At 39.2% G+C, this 11,005-nt stretch overlaps 1 protein-coding gene across 1 annotated transcript; it reads right to left on the reverse strand.

Annotated features, from left to right (window-relative positions):
* Positions 1-281: 281 nt before the first annotated feature.
* Positions 282-1,533, reverse strand: epd (ependymin). The gene is made up of 6 exons (XM_038296687.1): positions 1,373-1,533; positions 1,196-1,227; positions 984-1,121; positions 704-890; positions 539-620; positions 282-445 (listed from the first exon to the last, which is right to left on the reverse strand). The coding sequence occupies exons 1-6, from the start codon at positions 1,497-1,499 to the stop codon at positions 319-321; spliced, it is 693 nt and encodes a 230-aa protein (XP_038152615.1). The 5' UTR covers positions 1,500-1,533; the 3' UTR covers positions 282-318.
* Positions 1,534-11,005: the final 9,472 nt, after the last annotated feature.

The raw sequence follows: 11,005 nt of genomic DNA on the forward strand, positions 1-11,005 counted from the left end.
AATTTTACCAAGAACCAAACAAATCACTACAGCAACAAATCTATAGGTTCTCTCTTAAAATTAAATCCCATGAAAGGAGGTCAAGTCTGATATTTTCCCCTCAAACTAGACCTTTGCTGATAGAAAATCTCCACATATTTTAAAATCAATTATGCAGTGCGTATCCCTTTATCTGACAATAAAACCGATTTATAGAATCTGAACAGGCCACTGCGAGTTCTTTTCTCCAATGAGAGAAAGATGTGGTAAAACCAGGTGGTTTTAAGAAAAACAGTCAACAGTTCATGCTTTGAATTTTATTGCTGACTGACATTTGATCTACATGAATTCATTCACGAAGCTGTTAACCGTCCCCTCAGGGGTGTCTTCCACAGACTTTCCATGACAGAAAGAGGGCAGAGTGAGGAGGTCAGGATCCTTGACTTCAGGCTCAATGTCCGTGAGGCTGAAAAATAAAAGTAGAAATTACATGGAAATTTGGTAAAGTTACCTATTACATTCTGTTTATAGATGCCCAAAAAAAACACTCGAAACTAACCCGAAGAGGAATGATGTGGTATCAGTGAAATAGAAAGTGGACACTGGCAAACATCCCATGGTTGCAGACGTCCAATAGGAAGCTGACAGGAACCAGAAAACACATTTGTTTTTCACTGAATTGATAAGGTTGTATGGAAACAGGTCTTTTTTGCATCCAACCCACCTTTAGTATTGGGCAGGTCCCCGCCCCAGACATTGATCTTCAGCCTCTCGTCTTCAACAGAAGAGCTCCCCATGGTCATTGCCGTGTAAAACTTTGCATCATTGGGAATATCAAGAGGATGCCATGATATGTGAAGCTTGTTCTTCGTACAGCTCTGGGTTTTACCGTCAATCTCATAAAAGATATCCTGTGTGGGGTTAGGGGGGTTACGGACACATTCACTTCAAATAAAAAGAACAATGTGATCTTCCTTCTAACTGAGAATAAAAGAACAAGTTACCTCCTTGAAAAACATCAGCAGGTCCAGACCACGTGAGGAATCTGTGGGATGGCTCTCGTTGGATGTGAACCTTAGTTTCTCGCCCACTGAATCGTAAGTAAAGGCACCGACTGCTCTTGTTTCACCCTTTGTGGTGATCTTATAATTCAAAGCAGAAAATTAAGCCATCTGAAATTCCTTTCTGTTAAATTAAAATACAGATAAAGACTCACCACATTCATTAATCCAGTCATGTTGGGCGAATCTGAAAGAAAAGAAAAGATGATTCCATGTCCAAACCACATGGGGAAATTTAAGAAATCAACTTTTAACAGCATTAATAAAACAAAACGCATCTAATAAGAACACGAAATAGTTGAGAGATTTAACAGAAGTGTGGAGTATCTTACGACAAGGCTGGTGGTGGTGGTGGTGGTCCGCACTGCTGATGGCGGTCAGACATGTCAAGACCAAAAACACGACAAACATTTTTCTGATCAAACACCGATGGCAATAACCAGGAAACCAAGAACACATTTATGCATCTGAACCACCACCTGCTTTTATACAACCAGTATGATGCTTGCACAAAGTAGACCCCACCTCCGTCCCGGACTTCAAACAGTTTTAACATATAAACCTCTGACTCTGCAGGTAGGAGGGTGACCCCAATGATGACATGTTTCGGCTATCTCCTCTGTTATGTTTGTGCAGCTGTTGTTGCCCTGTGTTTTAAGACTTGCTGCCTTCAAGCTCCCATCATTAGAGTGAGCATGAATCCAAAGGGGAATGAAGGTTCATGTGAGGTATCGTGTGAAAAAAGATTTCAACTATACAGTCCAGTTTAAAAAACGAAGAGATCAATGGATTTTACTCAGCCGACACTTTATTTACTTTGCAAAGTAAATGAGAACCAAAAGAGATGGCAAAAGTACTCACTTTCCGTACTTGAGTAAAAGTACAGATACTTGTGTTAAAAAATACTCTGGTAAAAGTGGAAGTACTGATTAAACTTCTTTACTCAAGTAAAAGTAACAAAGTACAGGCTTGTAAATTTACTTAAAGTGTAAAAGTAAAAGTAGAAACCACTTTTTTCATGTCGTTGCCTACATTTTAAATGGATGTCTGCCAATAGGACTAGATCTCCGTTGTGTTCATTTTCAATCATCTCGTCGTCCAAGCTGCAATGATTTGCCACAATGAAATGAATACCGCCGAATCTGTTGATTCATCTTGTAGTGGTGCGTCAAATGCAACGTAGATTCCCATCCAATTAGATTGAATTTTGTATTGTTGACGTGAAAAATAATAACGGTAACTCCATTGAAATGATTCTAAACTAAAGTAACAAGCCAATTTTTTTTTAAATGTAAGGAGTAGAAAGTACAGATATTTGTGTAAAAATGTAAGGAGTAGAAGTAAAAAGTCGTCATAAAAATAAGTTGTAAAGTAAAGTATCAAAAAATCTCAGAAAAATCTACTTGAGTACAGTAACGAAGTATTTGTACTTCGTTACTTCCCATCTCTGGAACCAGACATTCACAATGTCACACCAGCACGAGGGTCTGCCCTGTTCAGTCTTTGACAGTCATTCCCTTACTTATAAGAAAGAGTCAAAAGAAATTACAGACACTTTACTTACACACTAACATGTTATGAATAGACCTTAAGAAAGTATTTGGTTTACTATGGGAGTAGGTATGTGATGTCTATAACCACCACTCAGCGAGGTATTTTGTGGCCTTGCAGGTAAAATAAACTGAATTTAAAACATTTTTCTAGAGAGAAAATAGCATACATCAATATACGAAGGAAGAAATTAATAGAATTTGAAATATTTCAACCAAGGTTGAAAAAAGGCAAGGTTTCTCTGGTGAAAACTCCACCAGCTGCCTCTGATTGGATTAAATACAAGGGTTTAAAGGTCCCATATTATGCTACATTTTCAAATAAATGATGTGGCGCTTTTTCAAATTAAGAGACTTGACCATAGTACTTCACACTACATACAGTCATTTACACACTTATGATGGCAAAGAGGGGAGTGGCGGCCTAGGTGGTTAAGGCATAGGGCTTTGGGGATGGGTTAACTGCAGAGAAGTAATTTCCCTCTGGGATTATTAGAGTATATATAAAAAATACATTGTAGTTGCCCTGGGGCACTGGTGGTGGCATACACTGGCACCACCATGCCCTCTGATGTAGGTGAAGTGTCTTGTCCAAGGATACAACAACACTAAATGCCAGAGTGTGGACTTGAACCGTCAACCTTTTGATTTCAGGGCAAACACCTACATCCACGCCACTGTCGACCCGACTAAAACATTTTTAACAATGAGCCCCCAGAGCATGTTTTTTGCCGTTTTGGTAAAACTCTTCATTCAGCCCTCTTCTAAACAAGCTGTTTGGACTTTCCACACCCCCGTCCCCTTTACTGCCAACCCGCTTCCATGACAACCAGTTAGAATTTGTAATGAAGTAGCTAGGACTAGGAGGCAGGATGCATCCTTGTGGCAATTCAGATAGCATAAGGACCTCCTTAGGTTCTTAGCTTCTGCCAAGAGCTATATGGTTTCTTACTATTTGCGTGAAAGAAGACACAGCCCTCCAGAGTTTTACAAAAATACATTTCATTACGTCTACTTTGTCCAACACAATCTAATGTCCTAACCTTCATATGTTTTGGGAAACTAAGATCTAACAGGAGTTAGCTAAAAGTATAAATATAGACCAATGAAAAATGCAGTTGGCTAATCGGAAAATTCTGTCGTGTATAAATGACACAGTTTTTGTCCAATCAGCCAATTAATCCTGTGTAAGGGTGTCACCTTTCTCATAACTCATCCAAAGTTCTCTTAAACTATTTTCTATATTATCCTGCTATGGGCTTTGACTGCTGGAGGACATAGAGAGGACTTTACATCATTCTACTTCATTCTACCTCTGTTCTACCCTTCTACAGTATTTGTTATTTCAACCAAACACTTTATGGTCTCTTCTTCTTTTCTCATCACCTCCCATGAAGGCTAGATTAGGTCCTGCTTGTGCCTCATTTGCCAAACAAGCCATACAGTGACTGTAGCATTCGAACTCCAGTCTACCAGGGCCTGCAATAAATTTGAGAACTTCTTCACTGAAAACGACCCCAAAGATCAAAGGGATAGTCTGTACATCCATGTCAAGTCCAGCACCAAAGTTTTCTTTAAATAGGAGATTTCAATTTCACCAAATAAACTACAAAAACCTAGAAGGAATCATTTAACTGAGCTCTTCCGCTGTGCTGCCTGCATGTTTTACCCACACCTTTCCCTAAGAAAGCTCTGCCTGTCATCATCTGATTTAACTCTAACAAAGAACACGTTCCTTCTATCAGGTGATTTCCCCCAGACCCTAAAAACAGCAACTATAAAACCGCTGCTGAAAAAAAAAGGAACTTGAACAAGCTGCTACTGCAGAACTAGAGGCCCATCTCAAACCTCACCTTCATCAGTTAGATTATTGGGAAAGCTCTGCTTTAGCAGCTAAACACCTTCTAAACAACGACCATCTGTTTCAACTTATTCTAGTCCTGCTTCCCTCCTCACCACAGAACAGAGACTGTCTTTGTCAATGGCATCCATATAAACACAGACTGTGGAGGAACCACGGTTCTGGGATTATTGGACCTCAGTGCAGCATTTGATGCTGTTAATCACAGCATTTTATTGGAGCGTAAGGGATTCTCCCCACAGCTGTGAAGTGTCCTCTGTCTCCGCTCTTTTACAGCCAACCATTTTGTTTTATTTCCTTATTAAGGAAATAAAACAACAGATTTGTCGTTGTTTTGGGGATAAAAAAAAAATCATTTAGGTCCGTTAGATACATTAGGCTTTAAAAACAAACATTGCATTTCCGTTTGACAAGGATCTTATCAAATAATTATTGATACTTTCACTGAGATTTAAATATTTATAGGGAGAGGATCTTACAACTCAGTTGACTGAATATGAGATTTAATCATAATTGGTTTAGGTATTTTGAGCAACATGTGGATCATTTTATTTTTATGGATTTTTCTGCAGTACATGAAGAACTACTGAAATGACTTTAAGGTTACACATAAATAGATTAATTAATTCCGTAAATAGATGCATTGATCTATTACCATTCAAGAATTCAAGAATAAATTCATGAGGTTACCGTGCTCACAACAGTCTACGGAAAGCCATTTTGATATGTATTACTGAGTTTTACTGAAAATGTATTCCTGATATCAAAATGACCATTTCAAACTAAGTGAGATTCTTCAGATCTAGATTAAACATTCTGGATGACTAGAAATTAATTTTCGATCTCCATAGTCCTATTGTTAGTGTTGTGCATTAGTGTTATTTTAGCTATTGTTGGGAGCTGGAGAAATCCCATCTTTCTCCAGCAGAGTCCGCCGTGGATCCTCTGAGGGAGCCTCCTGCACAGCTGCAGCTCGTCAAAGATCATCAGAGGATCCACTATATAAGCTGTCTTCAGACCTTGCCTCAACGCCGCAGTGTTGTTCCAGTTGGTCAGCGCTAAAGCCTAGATCCTCAGTGTATCTCCATGACTTTGAATCCAGTCTGGATTCTAACTACTGTCTCTGTTTTCCAGGAAACCCGTGCCTCCTCTGTGAGATCTCTGGAAGAGCTAACCTGCCGAGCCGACCCTCTGAGCCAAACCCTGAAGATTCACAGAGAACCCCCAAGCAGCTCAGGACTAGAGCTGGGAAATCTAAGCCAAGGTCTGTTCAAGCTAAGACGTGAGACGCTGAAGCAGCAAACGGACTCTTCTGACAAACCCTTCTCCAGAACCAACAGTGACTCTCCCAAGGTTAACCTGAAGAACCCTCAAGGTACAATCAGTGAACCAGTGGAAATCAAACCCTGTCAGCAGTCACTAACTGTGCTGTCTCTCACGCAGACTCCGGTGAACCAGTTCCCAGGCCCGAACCAGAATCAGTACATTCTGTGTGTTTTGTGCTTTAATAAACTGTTCAACTTTTCATACTTGTGTCCGTCAGTGGTGTTCTGCATAACTGGGTCTCCTTCAGTGAACCCATCATGACAGCTATAAAGAAATTTATTTCAGATATCATAAATACATATTCAGTCAAGCTGATCATTGTCAGAATGGCCAACTAAAATGTGTAAAGTTGTCTAGATATACAAAACTTAGTTCTTACTAGAATAATTTATTGTTTTTATTTTTTAAAAAGTGGATCAGACAGCTTCAGCTGATTCAGATGCTGCTGCCTGCATCCTCACTAGAACAAAGGAAGTGAAAAACATCACCCTAGATCCAAAGTCCTTCCACTGGCTCGCGTATCTCAGAGAATAGACTTTAAAATGCAATTGTTAGTCTATAGGTCCCAGAATAGCTTAGCTCTCAGGTCTACTGGATCAGGTCTACTTTGCAGAACCAGAAGCAAACACACAGAAGCAGCTTTACAATCTTAGGATCCACTAATCTGGAACAAATGCCAGAAAACTGTAAAAGCTCTGAAACCCTAGTTTGCTGTTAATCCAGAACAAAAATAAAAATCTAATTGCTAACATTTGCCTTTGACTGGGATAACTAAACATTATTAATAAAGTTTGCAGTCCGACTGTTTTTTTTCTTTCATTTTGTTATTATTAATGTTATTATCCATGTTTATTTACTTTAATTACTCTTTTTATGGGATGTTATATGAAGTACATTTATAACACCGCAATGAATGTGTTTCTGTTTGTTAGGCTTCTTGTTTTCATGTACAGCACTTTGAATTGTCTTGCTACTGATGCTGGTGCTATATAAATAAACTTGCATTGCATTGAAGAATTGGACTGGATGTGGTCCCTAGGCCCTGTTCATGTGTTTAGCTTCTTAACATTTCCATTTGATTGAATTTAAGGACTAGATATTACTCAGATCATGAAGCAAACAGAGCTAGGAGGTCCCAGAAATTATCCCTACTGTTTTTCTGATGGCCAGGTGGCTGTTCAGGTTTAACTGTAGCTCAGGTGAAAGTCCCTCTGCTCTCTGTTCCTCATTATGATACTGATGATTCCCATTAGAGAAAACTTTCACCTCATGCCATACTGGGTGAATAAATACCTAGTTTTAATTTATAACAGGTGCATTCTGGGTCAGTATTCAGGTTTTCCTCCTTCAGCTCATTGTCATTTTGATAATCTTTTTATTCATCTTGATTTCCAAAAGAGTTTAAATTAATTAATAAGTAAAAACAGCCACGAAGCAAGATGTCTAATTTTCCATCCTCACAGATTATCTCAAATGATTTTCTTTTGCGATGCTATTTTAATTCAATTCAATTCAGTTTATTTATATAGCGCCAAATTCACAACACATGTCATCTCAAGGCACTTTACAGTTCAACCAGATCATACAGTCAAATTGATACAAATTGATTTCTATCTAAGGAAAACCAGTTGATTGCATTGACTCATTGACTCAAATACAATCCCTCACACTAAGCATGCTTGTAGCGACAGTGGAGAGGAAAAACTCCCTTTTAACAGGAAGAAACCTCCAGCAGAACCAGGCTCAGTGTCAGTGGCCATCTGCCGAGGCCGACTGGGGTCCGATGCTGTATCTGTTTCCGATGCTTATTGTCTTGTTGATGCTTTTAATTATATAAGATTTTTTAAGATAATTTCAAATGTTTAGTTTTAGGTAAAGGGGGCAGATAACATAAGATTATTCTCTATTTCTGCTCTTTTTAACTCAAGAGATGTTTCACTGTTTTGTTTGAACTCTGAATGAAAAAACATGCAAATATCAATAAAACAAATGACAAGAAAATAACTTTATAACATATAAATTTAAAAACATTTGAAAACAATATTTAAAAAAATGTTGTGACTTTTTAGATTTTGCACTGTTGACCAATACAGAGATTATCTTGTCTTTAAAGCTATGACTAATATGACATTTATAAAACTCTGTAGTCATCTAAAGAAAGATGTTATTGAAACTACTGTATTATCGAAGAGTCATGATTCCTTGAGTCATCATGAGAGAGAAAGAGAGAGAGAGAGAGAGAGAGAGAGAGAGAGAGAGAGAGAGAGAGAGAGAGAGAGAGAGAGAGAGAGAGAGAGAGAGCGGGAAGTTGCCCGAGCACTTCTACCAAGAAAGCAATCTAATAGGAAGTTACTTTTCCATAAACAGGCTTCAAATCAGGATTTGAAACTAAAATGTTTTACTGTGAAGTCTTTAGAAGAAACAGAAAGGTGGTCAGAATAGATGGGAAAAGACTGGATAGAGATATTTATAGGGCAACCTTGAAAGAAAACCTGCTATTGGCACAAAAAGACTAGACAGAGAAGGGCATCCCCCCATGTCAGAAGCCCAAGTCCTGAGCAGAGCAGCTCTGTGGGTTTCTACAGAACCTCTTCACCCTTAGTCTGACCCTGGAGACAGTTCCAGTGATGTGAAAGACCTCCTGCCTTGTTCTGGGACCAAAGAAGACTCGGCCAACAGTCATCAGTGTCTATAGATCTGTTGCCCTGACATCTCAAATCATGAAGGAGAGTGACTTCTCGTTTGGCCGGCTGTGTCTATCCTGGACCTGGCCACCTATGAGCAGTCATTTTTTTCTCTGTCTGCTTCTGTCTCCTTCAACCCAGTCAGCATCAGCAGATGGCTGCTCACACTGAGTCGGGTTCTAGTTCTGCTGGAGGTTTCCTCCTGTTAAGACAAGCATACACTGTAATATTTGTCAGTCGTTGCACGCAGCTACTGCTCACACTGTACGACTAAAACCGTAGGGTTTAGTCGTACCGTGTGAGTTCACAGCTCATGATTTCTGTTTGGCCCGTCGCTCTCATGCGATCTACCTGCTCACATGGTGCGACTAAAAACCACGTGGGACTCAGCTCTGCAGTGAGATGGAGCTGCTCTGACTCGTCTATCTGGAAGCCAAATGAGTCAAAGATGAATATGAAGCTCACTATAGAGAAACATGCTGCCTTAGCAACTTATGCAATTTTGTGCTAAAAGCCCTAAAAAGAAAAGGCGACAACATATTTGGAAAAAGAAATGGCTGAGCAAACGTGGCTAATACAGTCTGTCAATTTTACAGACAGAACTGCAATTCACTGATTGCATCCCTGCCACGCTGCTGTGTTTACAGCTGAGAGGAAGAATAAGAAGAAAAATCCTTGTTTGCGCATGCGCACTGAGCGATTTGCCCACAATGTTTGATTTTCTCCGGACCTCACGATTCCTGATTGTGAGGTGGTTGTGAGGCTGATCGCCCTTCGTAACCCCCTGTACACTACATGACTCACGACGCATGATCAGGCTGAAAGTCGGCCCGATCAAAAGATTCTCGCATGACTGGAAAATCGGCCCGAAAATTGCACCGGCTTTAAAAAGGGAGTTTTCCTCTCTACTATCGCTACATGCATGCTCGGTGTGAGTGATTGCTGATAAGTCAATGACAAAATGCAAAAAAAATGTATTTACCGTAAGCTCATCCAGGAGGAGCATGTCTTGCAGGTCAGTGACTGGATGTAATCAGCTGGTGTTTGCTGATAGTACCTTTTGACTGTATTGTCTCTGTAAAGTGGCTTGAGATGAAATGTGTTGTGAATTGTTGCAATAGAAATAAAGTGAAATAAACTGAATTATGGGAGAAGAAGTGGAGGTGGTGGAGGAGAAGAAATACCTTGGTGTTCACCTGGACAACAAACAGGACCGGAGACTCAACTGTGAAGTCGTTTATAAGAAGGGGCAGAGCAGACTGGACTTCTAGAGGAAGCTTAGGTCCTTCATATGCTGCAGATCTTTATCAGTCTGTTGTGGAGAGTGTGATCTCTTCTGCCATCATCTGCTGGGGTAACAGTATTAGAGCTAATTGCTTTAAAAAGGGGTTGCTCAGTGGCGAAGTGGGTAGCACTGTTGCTTTCCAGCAGGAAGGTTCCTTGGACAGGCCCCTGGCCTGGGGTCTTTCTGCATGGAGTTTGTATGTTTTCCCTGTGCATGTGTGGGTTCTCTTCCTCCCACTGTCCAAAAATGTGACTGTAAGGTTATTTGGCTTCTCAAATTCTCCTCCTGTCCTGTTTGTCTCTGTGTTACCCTGCAACAGACTGGTGACCTGTCCAGGCTGGACCCCGCCTCCAGCACCAACACTCCTTGCAACACTTCATGAGACAGTTAAACACCACGGGTGTCTTCAGTCTGAGAGCCCCTGCAAGATAGACTGGTAGAGAAGATCCTTACTACCTACAGTTATTAACAAAGGGTTTTATGTTAATAGCTTTGGGATTAATAAAGTTTTTTTTATTTCATTTTATTTAATTAACACAAACAGAATAGAATAAAATAGAATAAGGTATACCAGTGGTAAAGTGACAGGCAAAAACAACAGGTCTAGAAATTCACACAGATGTATAAAAGCAAAAGTTTTCAGATTTAATAAAATGTGTATCTGAAGAGAATGATTTAATCTTCCTTTATCTTCACCTTTACTAAATGTGTGTACAGGACAATAAAAACATTGACATACTAGTTTTATGTTTACCAATATTTTCACATTAAATTAAGAAATGTCACCAAATATTAAGCAAATTCAAATTATTTTAGTAATGTCCATTTTTTTTTATTCATTCATTTCATTGAATACCAAAAAAACAGCCTATAAAATTTTTGATGTACTAAAAAATAAAAATACACCTCCATCCATACATACCTACATATCCATCTGTATACATTACATACATATATACACACACAGACATACTACATATGTATTTCAAAATTTTAAAACAAAATGAAATGAAAGGCAGCAGAAAGAAGAAAAAAATCTTATAATATCTGCCCCTTTTTTCTCAGCTCTGAAACTAAACAGGGAAAAAAATGGTTATCTTCTGCAACAAGTCAGTCGTCAATCTCAACTAAACAGCGATAGTATGAGCTCACTTTATACTATTTCATACTTCTTCAAGAATCCAGTCTTTAACATTCTCTTAAACATGTGCAGTGATTTGGCATTTTTAACATCATTTTGTAGTTCGTTCCACAGTTTG

This window comes from Cyprinodon tularosa, unplaced genomic scaffold, assembly GCF_016077235.1.
Source record: "Cyprinodon tularosa strain WSP-4 unplaced genomic scaffold, ASM1607723v1 ctg110, whole genome shotgun sequence".
Lineage (NCBI taxonomy): Eukaryota > Metazoa > Chordata > Actinopteri > Cyprinodontiformes > Cyprinodontidae > Cyprinodon > Cyprinodon tularosa.